Raw genomic sequence first — 23,128 nt, forward strand, 5'->3', positions numbered from 1 at the left:
GTCCTCTGGGGTTGGATGCTCTTTCGCTGATGATGGAGCACCTGCCCGGGCGTATGCATCGAGCATGTGTTGAGGCGAAGAGGATTTGATGACTAACAAGCCCTGACTTACCTGGCTACACGTCACCTCCTGCATGACACCTATGCACCTGGAGGAAATATAAAAATAAAACTTGAACCACTTCAAACAAAATAATGGGATCATAGGGCTGGAAGTTTCTGGCATATTGTGGGAAAGCTTGGAACTGCTATTTAAACATTTACTTTGACTGTTATGAAACTATTATTAAAAGCTGGTGTTGTCAGATAGGCAGATAAGACATAACTTGTGCATGTAACTTATTGGTAACTGTTTCCTACCGCAAGTTTATAGTGTTTAGTGTTGTTAATTGTAAAGGATTATGTAAGCAGAAGGCACAATAAGACAAAGGGGCATATGCATGAGATCTAACAATGGTCTTAAGGGAAACCGAGGCAGGATGAATTAAAAAGGCCGTTGACTGTAGTTCATGCTGGGAGGAAGTGAGGTGTAGGAACATCTGGACTTCATTTGGCCCTTTAGAGTGAGCAAAGGATCCAGAAATAGGCTTAAAAGTATTTCCATACTATTAATTGCGGTCCACACACGCCGTATTATCATCGCTCGCGACTTTGAGCGCCATGTGATGTGCCTCTCCTTGTGTCTGAGTTGCGCCGGTGTGGGTGTGTGCTTAGCTGACGCTCCACAGGGCTGTTGTTCACAGACCGCCAGAAGAACAGGACAATCAGACGGACTGGTGGATTAGAGCGACAAAGGAAAAAGTGTAGTTTTTACGTGAAATACAATTTTCTCTTGGCGTTTGTTGAATGAGATCGTGACTATCACTGCTCTCTGAGACATATGCTTGACTTTACGCGCAACGCAATATGGATTTACAAGACACGCCGAACGATCCCCCAGCCAAGTTGTGATTCCCTGTCGACCCCAGTGCTGGAGACAGAGCGCTGAAGTTTGACGCAGCATTGTGGCACCGCATGTGAAGACTTGGTGGACAGTGACCGATCGACCATCATTTTGCAGCTTTTAAAGAAGCACGATTCATGGGGTAAGGATTTTGAATGACGCTATTCTTTTCCATAGGAGCGAAACAAAAGCCTTATGACGCCCAGCAGAAAATGTAACGAATTAACTCGAGTTCAGATTTTCTGGTCTCCTGACAAAACATAACTAACTATGTCCTGTTGCGATTGTTACAATTGACTCATCACGCATGTGACAACTGGTCCATACGCAATGTTCACCTCTACGCTCGCATGTGAACTGTAAACGGAGGGGGGCTCACTGACAGTTGCTTTTTAAACACATTGGTGGAATATTAACTGGAGCAGACTTGCAGGGGGAGTGTGGCGTGGTTAACCTATTAGTGCATGTAGGCTACAGCAGTGGTCCTCGCATGGGGGCCCTCCGCATACCCTGAGACCCCCCCTCGCGGTTCATCCGATGTTGTTGGGGCTTGTTCATCCGTCACTCTAAAGAAAGCATTGTTGAAAGGATGTATTAATAAGACAAAAGACCATGCTACCCCTTTGTATGGAAGTTAATCTTGTGGGCTTTATGAGGGGTTTGCAGCAGTGAATAAATCAGACTTGTGATTTAAAGTGTCTTTAGTTTATGCATTTTGACCTATATACACCATAATTATAATAGTCTACTTACTGTATTTGAACTAAAGTTGAGGAAGTTAAGTGAAGAATAGACAGGTGTTAGTAACCTCATCAGAGGCATCCTACTGCAGCTGAACTCTACAATCAAACACAGATAAGATAATAAGAGGAGGAACTAATGTTTATTACCCAGATAAAAGTTACCATCCATCATGCTTTATCCTGTGGTTGGTCTCTCTCAGTCTATATAACGCGTTGCTCATTAGCACTGTGGGAATAGCTTATGGTTGAGGATGAGAAAACAGACAAGAATTGTATACATAGATGTTGAAAACCCTGTTTAACTGGGATGAGCAAACAGCATGATGCAAAAACAACACTGGTTGGGGGTTTAAAAGTGGAAGCAGCTTTGGGTGAAGACTAGTATCAAGTGTTGAAGATGCTGTCAGCAGTGTCACTGATGGTGTTGTTAGTTGAGAGTAGCTTGGTTTGTTTTGGGCAAGCCCGTTTATTTGTTAACCCCTCTCCCAGCAGCACGCATTAGGAGAAGAGAAAGGAGGCAGACAGAGGATGATGTAGCCAGCTTGCAATCTGTCTATTATGTGACCATATGATCACATGGGTCAGTGCACCAGAACAACGCCAAATTACCAACACGCTCACCAAGTCTGATCACTGCCAGGCGTCTTTCACTCAAGGGGGCTGTTTACTCGCCATTACCACCCAGAAGTTAATAATGCAACTACTCAAACTAGATCGAGATAGCATCAGGGGATAGGGGCTATTTGGAATTGCATGAATAATTGCAGTTGCCACACCTGATTGGCAAACAGTCAATTTATGGTAAACCTAAAATGGTGCTAAAACAGAAAAGTACAAAATTTCCAGCTATCCCATAATTGTAGCTAAGTAAAGGGCATTAGAAAAATATATGTGCTTAACCGGGTAGAATTTTATAGTGAAATTAATTTGGTGAAAGAGACTGTTAAAGGGTTCATATTATGCTATTTTCTGATTTATGTTTGGAATTCCCCATCTCTACTGAATAAAAGATAAAAGCTGTTAACTTGAAAACTACCGCTTCATGACATCACAAGGTGGAATAGAGCAGTTTGAGCTTCAGAGATGTAGACAGAATAATACAGGATTACTCAAACATGTGTGAATGAAACTAAACACAACTCCAGGTATGTTTTTAAGGACGTAACAGCATTATAACATGGCTTAAAGCTTACAACAGTCCATTCTGCATAATATAGGACCTTTAATCTAAAACAGGCCATATAAGGAGGGCATTCCAGTTTCCATATTTCATGAAGCATGTCCTATCTTTATTATTTGGCATTACATTTTATTGTACAATGCATTATAAGCCCTATGGTGAGGTGAATGTCATCCGTGCATTGAATCTGGGCAAAAACCAAGATCACTTTAAATTTACGGCGCATTGCCTCATATACTGCAGAGTAAAATTAAAGTTAACATTATGTATATAAGTATTTGGCATGTGCACTATTTCTCAATGACATCACCAGTCTCAAACCCCTGTGTCAATGAACCAGGTCCCTCTCTCCGCCCAATTTCCTCCTCTAAATGTAATCTTAGCTTTTCCAGTGGATGCTAGCGTGAGAACTGAGACAAGCAGATGAGCAGGATAAATAAATACAACTTAGAAGTTCGCCGCAAGTAAATAAATGAATAGTGATTTAGGAATGGGAACGGGATTTGTGGGACTTTTTAATAGGTCACTAGGGGTGGAGGAAAGCTGGGTTGGGTGGTGGTAGCGATGATGGTTGGTGGGTGGTGTCTCTCCCTGAAGGATGCTCAGGTTTCAGCAGAAGCCTGGGAGCGGTCCGTTGATAGGACGCAAAGAGGAGGCCTTTTCCTATGAGACCTTTTCTTTTTCTCTTTTGTTGTTGATACATGCAGCACTTTATTCAGATGAAACATTTTAGACTTAGACTTAGACAAACTTAATTGATCCACAAGGGAAATTGTTCAGACACAGCAGCTCATGCATATGTTATATATTATAGTAACAAAGAGAAAAAATATAAATGGTAATAATAGTAAATTCAAAATAAGTAGTAAACATAGAAAGAGGCTGGTGTCAAATAAGGCATAATTATATACATGTATATGTACAAGTGAAAATAAAATATAGAATAGAGTAATACATCTCAGCCATGTACAAGAGGGTGTAAGGAGAAAACAGTGTGAAAAGAGTGACTAATCATTGACATGGTTATCTTTTTTTCTTTTTTTTTTTCAAGAGACCCACTCAAAACATCAGAGGTGTGTCCCCCTAGAGGCAATACACCCTTTCTGTTGCCAGGTTAAGTGAAACTAGTTTATAAAATAGGAAGACACGGATGACAGCAAACAAAGTAAATTGACTTTTTCATGTAGTTAGAGTGCTCTGATGTATAATACTGTACAGTTTTACTTTGGTGGATAGTTTTTAGCCACCATGCCTTCACTCCTACTTTTGTATTGCACATGCAACTGTTATGAACTAAATTAGTGTTTGCTGCTCTACTCTTACACTGTGAGTTAGTGGCAAAAGCTTTATGCTGATTACATTAAATTATTTGTACAATTGTGTTTCTTGCACCACTCCTTCAGATATAATTAAATTTTTCTCATTTATTTTGTCTAGTGTTTGAAAATGTTCAATGATTTTTAGTTTTGTTCCACTGATTACATTATCTTCTAATTATATAATATATGTTACACCCAAACAATTACTTTTACAACTACTCTTACTTCAGTTGTTGACTTTTTACTTTTACATGAGTCATGTCTGGGACAAGTATGGGATTAGTATCTGTATTTTTAGTGAAGTTACATTTTTAGCTACTCCACCCATCTCTGCTATTGTGTTTTATTTATGGGGTCACTCTCTTTGTGCCTAAATAGGGAACACAATGGAGGTGAAAGTGTGCCTTGTCAAATTATGCAAATTAGATAACTTGCTCTGGTAACCCCAATTGGAAAAAAACTGTGTTGACCCCTGTTTTAAATGTTCCTGGTCATATTACTAGTGTTATAACTAACCTAGCACCAAAGTACAAGTTGTGCTAGTCCCAAACTGTAATAAATGCAGTGTTTAAAGACATAAAGCATACAATATAAACATGAAAATCCCTAGTGTCTATGCTTATAGCAATAACAAGAAGACAAGCACTGTACTAACACAGACATCTGGGATCCAGTGCATGCTCAGACTTTTTGAGACCGAAAAACACTTTCATTGGGTGTGGCAGCTGGAGGAAAATAAACGCCTTCTGTTCACAAGCTGCCCAAGCACAAGTCACAACACACAGCTGACGGCAGAGTTCAGTGATTCACAGCCAACTTTGGGGAGTGTCTTGGATCAGACAAATAAATATGGCCACCTTTGCTCAGAGACAATATTGTAAACACTGCGGAGATGTCACCAGAAATCCTTCCTTTTAAAGCACTGCTGCGAACATGCTATTAGTCCTTTTGTGGTGATCGTATAAACATTTACAGTACAGCTCAGAATTGAAGGCAAAGGGGATCTATGAACAAAGAAAATTGACAATTAAAATATTTTGTGTTTGTTACCATATATGCTAAGCGCTGGTCCTATCTCGCAATGAAAGTGTGAAAGCTGATAGTTCAGGAGGCCATGCTCTTTTCAATAGGCCTCAAATAACACATGCATATAGTATATCCTAATGGAAAACCACTTAGTAAAATCTGTTCTTTCTTATCACATGATGGCATTTAATCTTGTGCAACACCCTTGCAGCTAAACACTAAAAATACTAACTCTCTCCAGTGATACTTTTTTGCCTTCTCTTCCAATACATCTCTATGTCAAAAAGGCTTTTTCTTGCACAGTTTTGTATTTAAAAACAAATGTATTAACGTTCTTTGCCAGTGAATCCATTAAAATGTTTCTGTTACATTCTGTCTCCATTTGAGAAACTTGGACAAACTTTTGGACCCCTCATGACAAGCTTGTAGCAGCATGCCAGGCTTTTCTGACACTTTTTTGGAAACTGATAACACAGCTTTTCTATTGTCCCACCCTGTCAGCTCTAAAATGGTTTTGCCTTACTTTTATTGAGCAATATTACACCCCAGATCCTAAGTAGTTTTGGGAGACAGCGATAGTCTTTCAAATAGACGTTTGTGGTTACTTCTTTGCTCTGAATTGTAGCTCATCTTTTTGGTTGATTTATAGTGGAGAGGGGAGCTGACTGTTTTCGGTGGCTGGCTTAATCACTGCGGTCATGTTGTGGTTTTCAAATCAAATCCTGGTCATTCTTTGCACTCAAGTCTTGGAGCAGGTACACATATATGAAGATGATGTGGTTTGCAGATGCCCTGTAGCTTTTCTTTTCTTCTAAGTCACTATTGGAAGCCTTTGTCATGCACTCAGCTTTGTTTGTGCAGCTGGAAATCTCGCCAGGATTACCTCAACACCCCACCTCCCCATATCCAGGAGTAAACGGCTGGAGACCATTTTCCTGGATTTCTTGAATTGTCCCATGCAGCCAGTGGGAGCTCTGAGCTTTAGGAATCCCAGCTAAACCATTCATTAGGTCTGCAATAGAAAGTTATCTCCTCCCCTAACCAGCACTTTCACACTTAAAGACTGGAGATAATGAGGGACATGTGCAGGCTTTCAGACAGTAATTATGTTATAGCTTAGTTTATATATGATTTGTATGAAACATAAATCTCTTTTACGTTATTTTTAATTATTACACAATTTGTTTAACATTTTGTCAAATTAAGTGCTTAGTTTGTCAAAGTTAAAGGGGCAGTGCATAACTTTTCTGTGGAAGGATACCCAAACACACATCTCCATGGAGATGTTATTGCTTTACTGTTAACGCTCCACTGTATAGCAATAAACTTATGCAGTATCTATCTCTATGTAGTAGTAGTAGATATTATCAGGCCAAATTTGAGGTCAGACCTGAGACCATGAGAGTTCAACCTGTCCACAGTAAAAAACAAGAACACCCATAATGGAATAAATTCTAGATAGATCAAGTTAAATATCGTATTGTGGAACATTGCAGGCAAAACAATAACATGATGGTTGACCCTATGAAATAAAAGTTACATAGTGCTTTTGTTTATGTTCATATTTAACTCCTTCAAGATGATAAATGGATATGAGTCATTGCATTGGCTAGAATCTTATGAAAGCTTAAAACAAGTTAGTGTCTTTGCCATTTCTTTAAGTTTATGAAGTTTGTTTTCTCTGTAGCTGTTCACATGCCTGAATTAACCTCCAGCCATAGTACATAAGGAGGGTCATGGAAGAGGCCAGACCGTTTCAATTAGAAGAGGAGAGATTGAGCGAAAGTAGATGCTGTTTACTTGTGACTCATATGACTTGTGTGCTGCTACACGTCTTATTTGAGAGAACAAGGTCAGAGTCAAGTTGCTGTTGTCTCAAGTATGCGTGCAAGGCCATACCAGCCTTCTAACTGTGAAAAACTGTCCAACTGTCTCAAGATTTCAGTGCAAGACTATGGAGACTGTTGGTTTTGAAATTCAAACTTGCCCAATTTGGCAAAAGAAATGAAATATAGGCACAGCATGTGATCCAGCTGAAACTTTTAATGCTCTTGGGTCTCTTTACTTTCAAACTCTTGCTCGTTTAAATGCAACTCTTGACTGTCAAATTAACAGTTGCTGCCACCTATAATTTTTAATTCTATAAAATGCCATGGAAACACTCGTAGACTCTGTGGACACAACAGTAGTTCCTCACCAGGCAACCGTGTTTTTCTTCTACTCTGCGGCCGTGTTTTAGGGGTCTATTTGCCAGAGTCTGGACTTGTTTTTTCTACTCTGGACCATAAGTCGCCGTGGAGACCCTCCATCAATTCATCATCTTATCATGGTCAGTGAGCACAGAGTAAGCACAGGCCATAGGCTGGCTTTGACTCTCAGTGAAGCAGAGAATGTATTATTTAATTAATAATTTGTCTACTATGTTCTTCTACAATTGGTACATAGTGTAGGTTATTGCTAAAATGAAAAATGAAATGCACATGTAAGTTTGTGTTGCATTTAAGAAAAAAACAAAACAAAACTCATTCATATTCATAAGTAGTAGAATATGAGTTAGTAATAGTAATAATCGTGGCAATAGTAGTAGTAGCAGCAGTTATAATAGTAACACAGTTTAAAGGGTCCATATTATGCTCATTTCTGATCTATGTTATAATGTTTCTTCATCAAAACATACCTTGAGATGTGTTTGTTCATACATGTTTAACACATAAACATAGGTTATGTTTTTTATCTCAAACAGAAAACACTCTGTTCCACCTCGTGATGTCATCTGGTAATACAGGAAGTGCTCCACTGTGTTTTTAAATTCTGTACACTCATTAAAGTCACTTAGTTAATTTCAGCTCTGGAATTGCCGAACAAAAGGTAAAAGATAGCTATTATCTTGAAAACTATGCTTCATGACATAATAAGGTGGAACAGAGCATTCTGAGCTTTGGAAATATTGACAGATAATGAAGGATTACTCAGACATGTGTGAATGAAACAAAACAGTGTATGGATATGTTTTTGATAAGGTAACAACATTCTAACATGGCTGAAAAATCAAAAGAGTAAATTTTGCATAATATTGGACCTGTAAACACTTTTTTATATTTGGAAGAAAATTAAAAGAAAGCATTTGGGACTCAAGAAGAATTTACATAATTTAAAATACTGTTTAAGTGATACTGTTTAAGTAACACCACTTTCACTTCAGTACAGAGACTTCCTCTGCCTCATGGCAGGACTTTCAGTCCACACTTCACAGTGTTTCACAGCTGTGAAACTACGACTTCTTTCTTGGAGTCAACAAATAATCTCTCACGACAACCTCACAGATTAGCCATGACAGAGTAGAACATGAGAAGGGGTGGAGTTCAAGGTCTGGCAGAGCAGGAGAATAGGATCAGGAGCCAGGACAAAGAGGGTTCAAAGCCTTTCATTAGGGGAGAGCTGCTATAAAGGCAAAGCATGGGAAGGTGTGAAGGGGCAGAGCTGCTATGAAACCTAAGCACACGTCGTGGGCCTGGGTCTGTCTAAACCTGTGTGTGTGCACTTGTGGTTAATGCTCTGTACTCTGTGCAAACTCCTAGGCCATTTTAATTTGTGTATTGAGATTCTGCATGATTTTGATTATTTCTTTTTTCTGCAATTTCAGACTTATACAAACTTTATTGATCTACAAGGTAAATTATTTGGACACAGTAGCTCACACATAACAATATATTATAATGACAAAGAGCAAAAATATAAATGGTAATAATACATTTCAAATAAGAAACAAATATTAAGATTGAATTTGAGGTTTTAATAGTGGTGTCATCACAGAGCAAAAATTATACACAGCAAAAACTGGAGGGTTAAAATTTCAGGGTAAAATATTTCAGAGTTGTTTTTTTACACAAAATGTGTTATTTTAACAGTTTGAAAGTGAAATGGGGGATCGAGTTGAGGTTATTTGCTAGAGTTGTTATGGTTGAAGTTAATTCAACTTCCCTTAGTGTTAATTAGGCACCTCCCACTCACCACAACTCCCGCAAGAGACTAGTTTGAACCAGTTTTGTACATAATTTAATCTCAAATTAACAAAAATAAAGTGTAAAAATAAAATGCCTCTGTGTGTTGTTTAGCTAAATCAAGATAACCCTTCAAAGTGTTATCCGTTTACTCTCAAAATGTTATAACTCTTAATTTCGGGGTTAAACAATTACTTTGGTCCAGTGTTACTTAATTAACATTTTCAAAAATGTTAAATTAACTCTAGAACAGATTGGATTCATATAAACACTGAGAACATTTTAAAATTGATTCTGTGAAAGTCAATTTCAACACTCCACTATGTTATATTCAGGCTTGGAGGCAAAAGTAAGAATAGACTTGCAACAGACTTGAATAATGACTATAGATTCATGCTCTAGAAATAGATGAAATCATAGTATCAATTTGAGGGCATGGTATCTATATAACTCTGTGGGTTTTTTCTCTGTTTTTGAAAGAAACATTATTGGCTCCACAAACTAGCCACATGTCTTAGAGCACTTTGAACTGACAACAATTACTTCTTTGGGGCTGAATAATGGCACCAAGTTTTGCAACAAAATTGAACAAAAAACACTTTTGTTTATTTATACTGACGTTAAACTTTGCGCCAGTTTTTGTTTTATGTGGATAGGCTCAGTAATTAGAGACAATAATCATAAACCAAGTCAACAAATCTGCAATCTGAAAGTTAAATTACAAATTCTGCAATAGAATTTTAAACTATAGTTGTTCTAGTATGCAATGATGTTACATGAACCCAACCTATTCAGTCAAATGTGTCCTGTATTTGGACGTACTTCTTGAGTTCTTTAGTGCAAGGGGAATTACGACCTGCTGTTATAATGAACTCTTTAAAGGCACTCTATGTTAGCTGCAGATGCGAGCTAAATAAATCCTGCTTGATGTGCTTTTAATCACCTCTTTGTGGGTTACGCCTTTTGATCTCTGTGGCAAAGTTTAAAGTATACGAGAGGAGGGGTGGTGGGGCCAGGACACTGTGGTTTCTGTAAATCAAAAAGGCAGTGTGAAATATGCAAAAAAGAGTGAAAAACATGAATAATTTGGTCTACTTAACTTGACAGCGGTATTACAGTAATTGCATCTCAAACACCCTGCTTTTTGGAGTTCCCCCACCCCAGTAATCTGACAGACAGTGGAGGAGGGTGAGTGGGGGTGTGTGTCTGCTGGTCATGTGGGTTATGGCTCCTTCGGTTCTTCTTTATAATGTCCTTGTTTCACACTGCCCCACCACAAAACACAAGTGAGTAAAAAACAAGACAAGAAGTGACCAAGATGTATGTTTTTGTTGATGCTGTTGTTTATTTCTTACATACATAGAAAAAAAAGTAGTACCATAACAAAAACATAAGAAAACCAACCAATAACGAAAATTTGTGATCCTTATATACAAGGAATTCTATACATGTCTGAAAGGTTAAGCCCTTATAATGTGCAGTGTGCTTGTATTGGGACGTCTTGAACTGACATGTTATGGCTTGAAAATAATATTATGAATATGTATGAAATTACAAACAACCCAAGATATTATAGCGTTTTGTGGTAAATCCTTTTTCTGTTACCCTTCTAACAAAGTGTCTCAAAAGCTACTTAAGAATGAACTTCGCAAATATGATCAATGTGAATGTATTTTAAAGGTGCACTATTTTTTTTTGATAGTTGGTCACCTACTTATTTGTGTGGATATGTCAGTGCTTTGCCTGGAATGTTCCACAATATGACATTAAACAGCTCTACTTAACTTTTATTAAATTGGTTTTACTGCTCGAAAATACCTAGAAAAACTGTAAAAACTTTCCAGACAAAGCAATAACATCTCCACGGAGAAAAGAATTTGATAGACGCTCCACCAAGAAAGTTACACAATGTACCTTTAACAAACTTTTTCTCATTTTGTTATTTATTTATTGCAGTTTGTGTTTTTTAACTGTATTATACATTTCCTGCTTTAGGTTTATTGCGTCAGTGGCATAAATAATTTCATTATTATCATTTATCAGAAATATATTGTATTTCAAAATCAGTTTGTGTGCCAGGCCTACCTATATAGGGAACTAATTTGCCATCCAGACTAACTGTTGCGATAGTTCTTCTTTTTTTTCTTTCTTTTAGTTAACTGGAAATTCCTTAGTGCCCCATATTGATTTTTCCACGAAGTTAGTGCTACTTGTCATTTATGCAGCGGGTACCCTGTGGGCATCCAAAACAAGTGCCTTGGGGTATCTATTTACATGCATTTTATCTTCAAACTTCATTTCATTGTATTTCATTATTTTTGGTTGTTGAGCTTGCTGACTTGCTGGTGCCACTTTGATCTCCTCTCTACATGATTTTTGATGACAATACATCAAATAGCCAGATAAATTATTCAAATTAGTAGTAATAATAAAGCACAAAATAGAATTATTGTTGTATGGAAATAAGGATGTGTGTGTAAATTATCTCTGCCCAAAGTCATTTAAAGGACGTGACAGAGATTTTTGCCACTGTATCGAAAATGTAAATGATTTTTCCTGATCATCGACTTTGACAAATCAATACAGTTTTCCCATGTAGCTATGGGGCACTATGACAGCGTGAGACTGTACCACCTCCCATAACATTCATTCAGTTTGGGTATGTTTTAGCTACTCTGCATGAAGCTTTAAAATTCAAGGAAAATCCTGTCTGGATACAGCCTGTTGGATCATGCTGAGCTGACAGTGTAAACACAAATGAGCCAAGTTATCACACCAAACAAAGCAGGAAGAACACACTCAGAGTCCTTAATATACACTGCATCATAGGCAACTGTATTGTAGACAGTAGACAACTGACAACATAGATGTAGACCTGTGCAAAATGCTTTTCTCTGTTATTATAATATTAGAACATACACTATCCGTGTCATATGCAACCACTAGGCTTAAATACTCTATATAGTCCTTTATTATATGGTATATGCTTCTTCTAAGTGTACTAAATGTGAAGGTGCACTATAATACTTTTTGGTTGGGGGTCTGTTACCGGCTTGTTTCTCTGGATATGTCATTGCTCTGCTTGGAATGTTCTATGGTATGACATTAAACAGCTCTACCTTATGTTTATTAGATTACAGATGGTTTTATAGCTCAAAATACCTAGAAAAACAGACATTCTGACTGTGAGCAGGATCACGTCTCCATAGATCTGACCTGCGGGTTTGGTCTGGTTTGACCTTTATACCATACCATATCAATACCATACTGCGAAACATTCCAGACAAAGCAATAACATCTCCACAGATAAAATTATTTGACAGACCCTCCAGATCAGAAAAGTTATACAATGCACCTTTAATAATAATAATAATAATAATAATAATAATAACAACAATAATAATAATAATAATAATAATAATAATAATAATAATAATAATAATAATAATAATAATAATAATAATAATAATAATAATAATAATGTGTTTCCCCTTTCACTCATTCAATATTTGCTCTTAATGCAAACATGCAATAACAATCACATCAATGATTTTTCAGACTTGGGACAAGTACACTGCATAACATTTTGAATTGAAACAGCACATTGGTTCATATTATGCTAAAGGGTTAGTCCTAGTTTAGAACAAGCAATTGGGTACTCTTATTTTAGACCGGGTTTAGATCTGTTGGTTTTAGAACCACAGAATTAAGATAAGCATTTTCTTATTTCTTTTCTTATGATGTACAGGCCTATTGCCGAGGTTACCATTAACAGTGTTTTTTCATGTAGTCGACATGTCAACACTTGACTAGAGAAAACCTTCTGACTTTCTCTGCTGTACTCTGCACATGGAATTTTCCTTAGAGGAGCATGAGTGAGTGTTCACTATGCAGACAGCACAGTTTACTTAGGTGGACTGGAAACATTTTGTCTAGAAGGGCACAGAGTGATCGTATCTCTCAGATGGGTCCATTAGTATTAATCTTTGTCAACCCGGACACTGTTAGAGGAACAAGGGGCTTTTCACGCACATATTTGTCAACCTCTGATAGTTCTAACAGCCGAGAAGCAGGAAAGAGCAAATCAGAGCATCAAAGCAGAGTATTGGTGACGGATTGCCTTGCAGACTTGGACGCTTTTAAAACAAGATTAAGTCTGAGACAAGATGGCGTGGGCACAATGTGGAATGGAGCTGATTAAAGTGAGAAAAGCAGAAGATATTAGCCCAAGAGAAAAAAACAGGCCGTCAAAATGTACCGAATTGCGCAAAGATTATTAAGTAGAATTACCACTGAACTGGCCCTGTCTTGCATCATGATAAGACTTGATGCTTGTATCTTGACTTAAAGGCTCACTATTTTACTACCTTTATTTCTCCATAGGTATGTTATTGTTTTGCCTATAATATGGCATTAAACTATATATCTCCATGGAGAACATGACCAGGCAAAGTGACTGTGGAGAGGAAAGCCCGCTCACAGTGAGAATGCAGGTATTTTATTTTAAATAAAACCAAGAAGTGCAAGATATAAGTTTAATACTGTGCTATACTGTGGAATATTTCTGGTAAAGCAATAATATCTCTATGGAGACAAGCAAGAAAATACATGTGCATCTTTATGCTTCTGTTAAGCCACAATGTTATAGAATCTTAGCAGAGATTACTTACACTCTTTTTATTATATTGCATTGTCTATTTTTAACTGTTTTTATTTTTATTATTTCATCAAACCCCTCAAAGTTTTAAAGCATTTTTATACATCACAAACAAACTGTTGCGCTCTCTGAATGAGGGGTGAAAGGTTTCACAGGATATCAGACCACAAATAGTGCTCTAACTCTAACTTAAATATTCTGAAAAGTAATACAACAAAGCTAGTATCATTTAATTGTTGACTGGAGATTCATGCCGTGTCAGGGTTCACAAACACACTGGTCTGTTAAAAAGAACCTTTATTTTGGATATACCATTTGAAGATCGAAATGAACCTTTTTGAAGTTTACAAAGAGGTTTTGACAAAGTGGACCTGTGTTGTTTTGTGTGACAGGATGCATTGTTGGATGTCATCATCATGGTTTCTGATGAACAAACACAACTAATTGGAGCTTATCAGGTGTTTCTGGTAACAACACCTCATCCTTGTCTCTTTAGGAGGATTAGGGGAAAGCAGGGTTCAGATTTCAATTGGACTTTGAAAAATAATGTTGTTGTTTCTTGTGTTCAGTTTAGTATTTCCTGTTATGTCATGTGGACAACGGTTGTCTTATGTCCCCAGTCATTACTTGCACACATATGGCACCCCTCCTCATCTGTGTTGGTGTAAAATGCAGGGGAAGTTTGCCTTTGCAACATTTGTACTCTTTGCTTTACTAGAATATAGCACAGAGGCATCTGCATACAGAAACTTTTAATCTAGCATCTTTTTAGCAGCTTATAGACCACACTATATACCTACAGAAGCATATGTGAACAATGTACAAGGCATAGTGTAAAACTTTTCTATAATAATAATAATAATAATAATAATAATAATAATAATAATAATAATAATAATAATAATAATAATAATAATAATAAAATAATAATAATAATAATAACAACAATAAACTTAGTATGAAGACATTTTGCTATTTTTATATTAAATGGCAATAATTAAGACTTTGTATTGTCTAAGACATTCATGGTGAAAGTTATTTTGTTTGTTAGTACCAAATAAAATAGAATTGTGATCTATAAATGCAAGCAAAAAAATGTAATGTGTGTATGTGTAAAAGGCCTTTTTACAGGAAAACTGTGCTTTCCACTTTCTTGTCATCATCTTGACAAACCTTACTGACTCATGAGGGAAATGACAGTAAGTGTCCTCCTCAGTGTGTTGCAGTAGTAGTGCTTTATGGTACAGCTGTCTCTCAGTCAGCACAAAACCTAGACTGAGACATGTGATTAAAATTTGTTCAAAGATTGTGGGCCAACCCCTGGACTTTTTCAGGCTGCGTATCATTATAACACTAGATCCATGATCTGACAATAAACTATTATCTAATCTAAGTGTGCACGCTTTGTTTGCTTTCACAAAATGCACAGAAGTAATAATAGATTTAAAAAAAAGTCAAAATGGTGACAGTATTTAATTGTATTTATCATTAATAATTTCATGCAGCAACACTGCACTGCACATACATTGCACTTTATTTTAGAATGTTCCAGATTGATGTTAGTTAGTTATCTGTTAATCCAATTTTCAATTCATAATATCTTTTTATTCTCATTTGATCTATCACTAGTTTTTATTGTTTTATTATTACTGTTTATCAGTCCAATGTCTCACCTGAGTCATTGGGAGTACAGTATGATGTCATTTTTTATGGACTTGCTCTGTCACTTGTCATACCTGGGTCGAACTCCGGGCACTGACAGAAGCTGTGCTGTTAATGCGACAGCTCTCTTTTGTGTCAGCCAATCAACTCATTGACATCATAATGATGCGGGACAGGTGATAGATGCAAGGAGCGACGCACCAAAACCAGTGTGTCTAGTTTTCACTTACAACACATATGCAATGAAATGCCTTGATGACTGCCACTAAGATCTCCGTGGTGACAAAAAAATCCTGAATTGTCAACACAACTTCACTGTGACCTCAGAAAACCCAGACAGACTAAAAACTAAACAATACAAAACAAGTGCATTTTTCTTTGGCCAGAGATAGTGGAGGAAGCACATATCTAGACAGTAACATCTGACTTCCAGTTTTGAAAATTATTACTTTGTGCGGCTACTACCATGTGCTGCTCAACCTCAAGTCTATTCAGTGGTGCAAGGGCCACGGATACTGTTGTACAAGAGACAAAATAAATAACATAAAAAAAAATAATATTGAAGAAGCCATTGGTTAAGTATAAAAGAAATAAGGTGCCCATTCTTGGAAAGGCTATAATCAACTTTTCAGTTTGACTTTTTTTCCACTGAGTAACTAAAGTATTGTTTTATAATCTTAAAATGGATCATCAAATACATCAAACGTGATCAGTTTCTTTTTTTAATATCTTAATGAAAATAACTCAACTCAAATTTATTTCTGGAGCACTTTATAAACAACACAGTCGACCAAAGTGGCGTACACAAATTAAAAATAAACATTTATTCTGCGAAAAACTTGCATCTCAGTTAGTGTTTTACCATGTATAGGTAATAATAATATATCATTCTATACCTCACTAGCAGACAAATGGAAGTTCACTGTATAATTAAGTAGTCCGTCAGGCCATGCTATCCATATGAAGGAGACCACTGTTCTTAATGGCAGCTTGAGGAAACAGTGTGCTGGTTATCACAGATAGCCAATAGCTGCAGTGTTGATGGGAATGTGTTTTGTTACAGTCTTTATGTGTGGACACACTCAAGCATCTGTGTCAGGTCCTACGTCATGTCTCTCAATCCTGTTTTTGTATCGAAATGCCATTCCACATGCATGATCACTGCAGACATTCAGGCCAAAATTATGCATTCGATTTCTATAGAGCTTTTTTGGAACCTTAAAGACCTTAAATATCACTTTATTCACTGCCTACTTGCATGACTTGGGGTAGACTGATGGAAACAAGACCCCTCCAATAACCACCAATTACCCATTTGCCCAATATTATAATGGTAAAATACGCGTGAATTGTAATGTCTTGCCCAAGCACACAACAACAGCATGCACTAATCAGAGCTGGGATCAAACCAGCAACCTTTGTGGACTAAAACTCCGTCTAAGTCTAAGAGTCTCAGTCACTATACTCGTCATAATTGGTTATCAAACTAGGTTAAGATGTGTCCTTTGAAACATTTTATTGCATTTGATATCAGTATTACAGGTATCAAAAGTCATTTATAACAGATTGAAACCCCGGCATTTTATAGCTGATAGTTTCAAACCGGGCTCAGCACGTAGAAAGACAGCTGCTCATTGTTACGACAAGAGTATGGTTTCTGCATTATAAAACACATCTCCATCTTTTGTCTCTTGAGTCAAACACTGGCAAACAAATGCATAGTCCAGGCCCATAGTTTCCACTTCAGATTCTTCATTTTTGGCTGTAGTTTTTGTCGCAGATGCAGTGAGTCGGGGCATCAGTGTTAAATTACCTCCAAGCGTTTATCCAACAGCGGGGTCCAGTTACTGCAGACAGGTTAGAGACATCAGCTCTTTTGGTTAATTAGATTTACAGAGCCTTAAGTTTTCCCTTGTTTACAGCTGATGCACATTATTTAGCCCCGGTGTAGGATTTCAATACCTTTCAGAGTGATTTGACACCGCATTAGAGGATCACAAGCTGTTGAATTTTTACTCCTATAAAAAATATTATATCACATCATAAGTTAGACTGGGAAAGGTCTATTTAGTTAATAAGTTCTGATTGGCTGACTGGTTTCAGTGTTTCATGTTTCATTATTTTCCATCTATGGGGTAAGGAAATTGTACATTAAACCAACAAAATAAGTCAGAAAACTTTATTTGATGGACAGATAACTAATTGAACTAAAAAAAAAAAAAGAAAGAAAACTATTCATAGACAACTAGACATACGTTAGGCTTAGTCTAGACTCTCTGTTTAGACACTTACCTTTGTTCTTAAATGTTTAGCTACTAGTATGTTTATATATAATTCAGTGTTAGCAATGTGAAGTGGTCAGACAGGAAGGTCATCATAGAGGGTCCGGCCTGACCCACGAGCTATGCTAAAGTTTCAAGAGGTAGTTCACTGGAGTGGAATGGTTGACTCCCTTCAACAATGCTCTGTGTTGACAAGGATAGAGGAATGTCCCCTTCAGTCTGTCAGTAAAGGCCTTTGTGCCTGTGTATGCCAGCGCTCACGTACAAAGCGTCATTGTGCTACCTGAAGATAACCTCCTTCCTGTGTGGAAAAAAAGACATATGATTCTTGCTTCGCATTTCTGTTTGTTTGCATTGTTTAAGCTGATGGATGTACAGGTCTCTTTGTAAATCACTAGGTTATTATTGGTTCTGCTGTAACAATGCTGCAATAGTTGTGGCAATATAGAAGAGGCAAGAGGTGACATTGACCCTTTTTGTCCTTTCAAAACACCTTCTGGACTGGAATGGCATAAGCAATGATTTAGTATATTTGTATTTGTGGACTGAGTCAAAGTGAATAGAATATTGTGAATAGAAAGGAAACTGGGGCAGGGCATTTTGTATTTTATTGCATTATAGCATATCTCTTCATTTTTTAATGTAATTTAGCTTTGGGCATTGAGTCTCTCCAGTATTTTGTACTATTGTAGCACAACATTTTAGTCATATTACATTCACTACAAACATGGATGGAGTTTAGAGGTCCTATATTAGGAAAAATTGACTCCTGTGATCTTTAAGCCATGTTATAATGTTACCTCTTCAAAACATACCTGGAGTTGTCTTTTGTTTCATTCACACAGGTTTGAGTAAACTTTTATTATTAATTTGTCTAGATCTCCAAAGCTGAAAATGCTCTGTTCCACCTTGTGATGTCATGAAGCGGTAGTTAACAAGTTAACAGCTACCTTTTAGCTATTGTTTAATAATTTAGTAATTCCAGGGCTGAAATTGTCCAGATGATTCTAATGAATGTGTATGGAGATTAAAAACACAGGGAATTTGCTGCATTATCACATGACATCACAAGTGTTTTCTGTATGAGAGAAGAACTCAGTCTAAGTATGCAGGCTTGTGTGTTAAACATGTGTGAATGAAACAAACCACAACTCCAGATACTGTATGTTTTTGATGAGGAAACTTTATAACATAGATCAGAAAATTGCATAATATGGGTCCTTTAATGGATTAAAAAAAAAACAAAGGTTTACACTTTAATCACAGGTTCTGGTTGATCCTTGGCTTAAGGTTTAGGCGTGAGCAGTGGTTTTCCAAAGTGTATATTCTGCCACCCTGTATTTCTCCAATGATGCTACACGTGACTAACAGGTTTTCCTCCTGTGTCTCTGCAGGTGACCCGCTCTGAGCACCTGAAACTCAAGTCTGGACATGGCCTGGACCTCCCTTGTGTCCTTTTCTATAGGACACTGCGTCATGTCATAGAGGCTCTGCACAAACCCAGAGTGAATGAATCTTTGCCAAAACGCAGCTGTGCTCTTCTCCCCCACCATCATGAGGAGCAAGTATTCACTGTACTACAACAGGAGCCTGGTGCAGTACTACTATGTCTACGCCAAGAACATGACCAGTCAGGAGGTGGCAGAGCGCACTGCACAGAAAAATACTGGGTTGAATACATTAAACATTGTCATTGTGATTCTTTGCACCATTATCATATTGGAGAATCTCCTGGTGCTTATTGCAGTCTTTCGCAACAAGAAGTTTCACTCAGCAATGTTTTTTTTTATTGGGAATCTGGCATTCTCAGACCTCCTGGCTGGTTCTGCCTTTATAGCTAATATTTTTCTCTCAGGGGCAAAAACTTTCTATCTGTTCCCTGTTCAATGGTTCATCCGGGAAGGCACAGCATTCATAGCTTTGGCTGCCTCAGTCTTCAGTCTTTTGGCTATAGCCATTGAGCGCTACATTGCCATCACTAAAGTCAAAGTGTATGGCAGTACTAAAACCTGCCGCATGTTCCTGCTGATTGGAGCATGCTGGGTCACCTCCATCCTACTCGGCGGACTCCCCATTCTCGGCTGGAATTGCATTGACAATCTCCCGGACTGTTCTGCGGTTTTACCACTCTACTCCAAGAAATACATCCTATGTGTTGTCACTATCTTCAGCATTATTCTGCTTTCTATTGTGATCCTGTATGTGAGAATATATTTGATTGTTCGGTCCAGCCACCAGGAGGCCACAAACTCACAGGCCTATTCCCTTTTAAAGACAGTGACTATAGTGTTAGGAGTGTTCATAATGTGCTGGCTGCCAGCCTTCACCATCCTCCTGCTGGACTCCTCCTGTAGGATACAGTTGTGTCCAATCCTCAACAAAGCAGAAATGTTCTTTGGCTTTGCCACTCTAAACTCAGCACTTAACCCCATCATCTACACCCTGCGCAGCAAAGACATGAGGAAGGAGTTCCTGCGTGTGTTGTGCTGCTGGGGGGTGCTTCAAAGTGGACGCCCCGCTGACCGCTGCCTGGTCCCACTAAAGAGCTCCAGCTCTCTGGAGCACTGCACCAACAAAAATGAACACCAGACCATGCCCATCATGCAGGATTGCACCACGTGTGTCTAATACAGCACACATCAAAGTGCTTTTGGGTGAATGAGCACGTGAGACGCTATGAGGCCAACCGGCTGCCCTTCAGGGGCGAACCAAACAGGGAGTTAATCCCAAGAATGGATGTGAAATGAGCCTTCTATTGGGTATTCTTTGGGTACTAATTATTATGGAGTTACAAGCCATTTCCAGTATAAACTTGTCATCTTATTTTTCTTAACATAAACATTGTAACCATAAAATTGTAACATGCATCATGTCCATATTAAAGTGGGTGACAGACAAGGTTGCAAGTACTTGTTAATGTTTTACCATTAGGTTAAAACAGATGTCTCCACTTTACTGATGTTTGTAAAATGGGCCCAATCTTTACTCTCATGCTATTCTGAGCTGAAGCTAACCAGTGAATTGAAGCAATATACTCCCATATAACTTTGCTTGAACTATGTGATTTACTACAACTTACATATTGTGCATATATGTAATGCATGAATTCTAACTCAATTCTATAGGTGTGTATAATGTATTCCACTTCAGTTTCACCACTAACCTTCTGCCCCCATTCAAACCTGTAACCTGTCCCTGTTGCTTTAACTGTAGTTTTTGTACCTTGACTGTTTCCTTTGAGGAAGGCCTTATCAGAAAGTACATTTCCTTAATTAAGTGGCACTGATCAATTTCACTTAAAGAGAGCTGTTCAGCAGCTCTGACCAATGGGACTGATGCTCTATAAACTGTAGCAACTGCAATGTACTTTGTCGGTTTTGCCTTCCTTTTGGGCAATAAGGCTGAATGTATGTATGAAGTGTTTGGGGCAGGTGCTCCATTGTTGACAGTATTATTGTTAATTATCAATGACAAGCAGAGAGTGGGATGGACAGGGTAGGCTTACTCTCACTGTGAAAACTTTTAGCACAACCCATTAATGAGCACACCAGCTCAAGAAATCTGTAAATGTATCACATTTCCGTTGTGACCATATAACTCCACTGGAGCAGATCCGTTTTTAAAGACATACAGTGACGTGGTCTTTTGGGAGGTCGTCTACAATACTCTACTTCCTTTGACTCGAGGAAGTCCCGTTAAACACTGTCCGGTTCCTGTTTGGGGTTCACTCTCCCTCTTCATGCGACTCCCTCAGTGTTTTCATTAATGTAACATTTCAAACTCTGTTTAAAAATGATAAAAAGCACTTTGGCAGCTCCACATATTTGCTTTCCAGCAACACAGAGAATCTTATTTCAATGTGTTGCCTGACATTGTTTTGCCATAAATATATCTAATGTTTGTACGTCTTACAGTGTGTATGATTGTGTTGTCTTGTGTGCAATAGCCTTGTATGTAGTAGCACGCTGCCTTTGTTAAACTGGTACAATCTGAAACACTAATGTAGGTACATGAATTATGTTAATTACATTCCGTTTTTTATAAAATAAACAAAACATTTTGAATCTGGCGTCTCATTGTTTGATTCTGTGAGAAAACTGATTTGAGGTGTGATGGCAGCTGCAGGTCCAGAGATGCCTCTCTTTTGTGCCTGAATCTGAGAAGTCTGCAAACCCAGCTAACGCCAACATGCTCCAACAAAGTCAGGAAAACACTCACTTCAATACGAAGGTGGAATCGTCTTATGCAAATCCTACTATTAATCACTGTTCACTAATCTAGACTCTTTTAAATATTAAACTCCTTTAAGACAGACTGAGACATGTCTGGTGGGAAAGCCCACAAGTACAAGTACAGTGGTTTAATGTCTGTTTGTGAGATATTTTGTCCGAAATAAGCATTGAGGCAGGCCCCAAGAGAGGTTTATGCTTTGGGGGGAGACTCGGGGTGAAGGGAAAGGATGCCTTCAAGTGGCCTTGGGAAAGTTGGGTCTGTTTCCTGTCAGACATCCAGGATTCCTGGGTGGGAACATGGCTGAACCAGCCCCAGGAGGCTGTACTGCTGGGACCCCAGCCAAGTCTGTTCAGAGCTCTGCAGGATGTGAAATAAGCTCAAAAACCTCAATCTGTTTATGACATGTTTCATTATATCCAGTCAATGATTTATACACCTTAGTCTGATAGCTCTGGTAGACGTGAGCTGCCTTAATTATTTTTACAAGATTATTTCTTTCACTTCAAAATAGATCACACTGCCATTATTTATTTATTGAGCTGGAGTAATACCTGGCCTGATTATTTAATGATGGTGATGGGAAGTTATAGGCCCAGTGGAAAAACGTCCTCCTCCGGTTAATTTGTTCTTGTTGAGATTCCTCTTGGCTGGTGCTGCCCTATGAATCTTAAACCATCACACGTTTGGGACAATGGCGCCCTCGTGTGGTAAAATGTACGAATTCAGCCATGTGAGTGTTCAATAAAATACTTCATCGACAAGACAGAGCAGGAAAAAATATTTGTGAAAGTAATGCAATGGGTGATACTGATATTCAGTTACAATCATACACTCCCTGTTGTATGTAAACAAGTGATCATCTGTTCCCCGCTTCTTTTGTTGCCCTTTTCCATAATTACACAACGACAACTGGCTAAAAAATATCTCGCATCTGACATAATTAATCCACAAACAGCAGTCTGCCTATTCTCACCAAAACATAGCATAGCATAAACCAGAACAATGCCTTCTTCAAGTGACGACAACAATTTATTAGGGGTGTTCAAGCGATTAGCTAAAAAAAAAAAAAAAAAAAAAAAAAGC

General features: G+C 37.9%; 1 protein-coding gene across 1 annotated transcript; it reads left to right on the top strand.

Moving 5' to 3' along the window:
* The first annotated feature begins 686 nt into the window (after positions 1–686).
* Positions 687–21,876, top strand: s1pr2 (sphingosine-1-phosphate receptor 2). The gene is made up of 2 exons (XM_020932529.2): positions 687–1,084; positions 19,207–21,876. Exon 2 carries the CDS (start codon positions 19,322–19,324, stop codon positions 20,438–20,440), a length of 1,119 nt encoding a protein of 372 aa, XP_020788188.2. The 5' UTR covers positions 687–1,084; positions 19,207–19,321; the 3' UTR covers positions 20,441–21,876.
* The last annotated feature ends 1,252 nt before the right edge of the window (positions 21,877–23,128 follow it).

The sequence above is a fragment of the Boleophthalmus pectinirostris genome, unplaced genomic scaffold (genome assembly GCF_026225935.1).
Source record: "Boleophthalmus pectinirostris isolate CB_2022bp ecotype Guang Dong unplaced genomic scaffold, ASM2622593v1 HiC_scaffold_17, whole genome shotgun sequence".
NCBI classification, from domain to species: domain Eukaryota; kingdom Metazoa; phylum Chordata; class Actinopteri; order Gobiiformes; family Gobiidae; genus Boleophthalmus; species Boleophthalmus pectinirostris.

Coding starts and splice junctions, on each gene's coding strand:
- s1pr2 (XM_020932529.2), top strand. CDS start 19,322: ATGAATCTTTGCCAAAACGCAGCTGTGCTCTTCTCCCCCACCATCATG.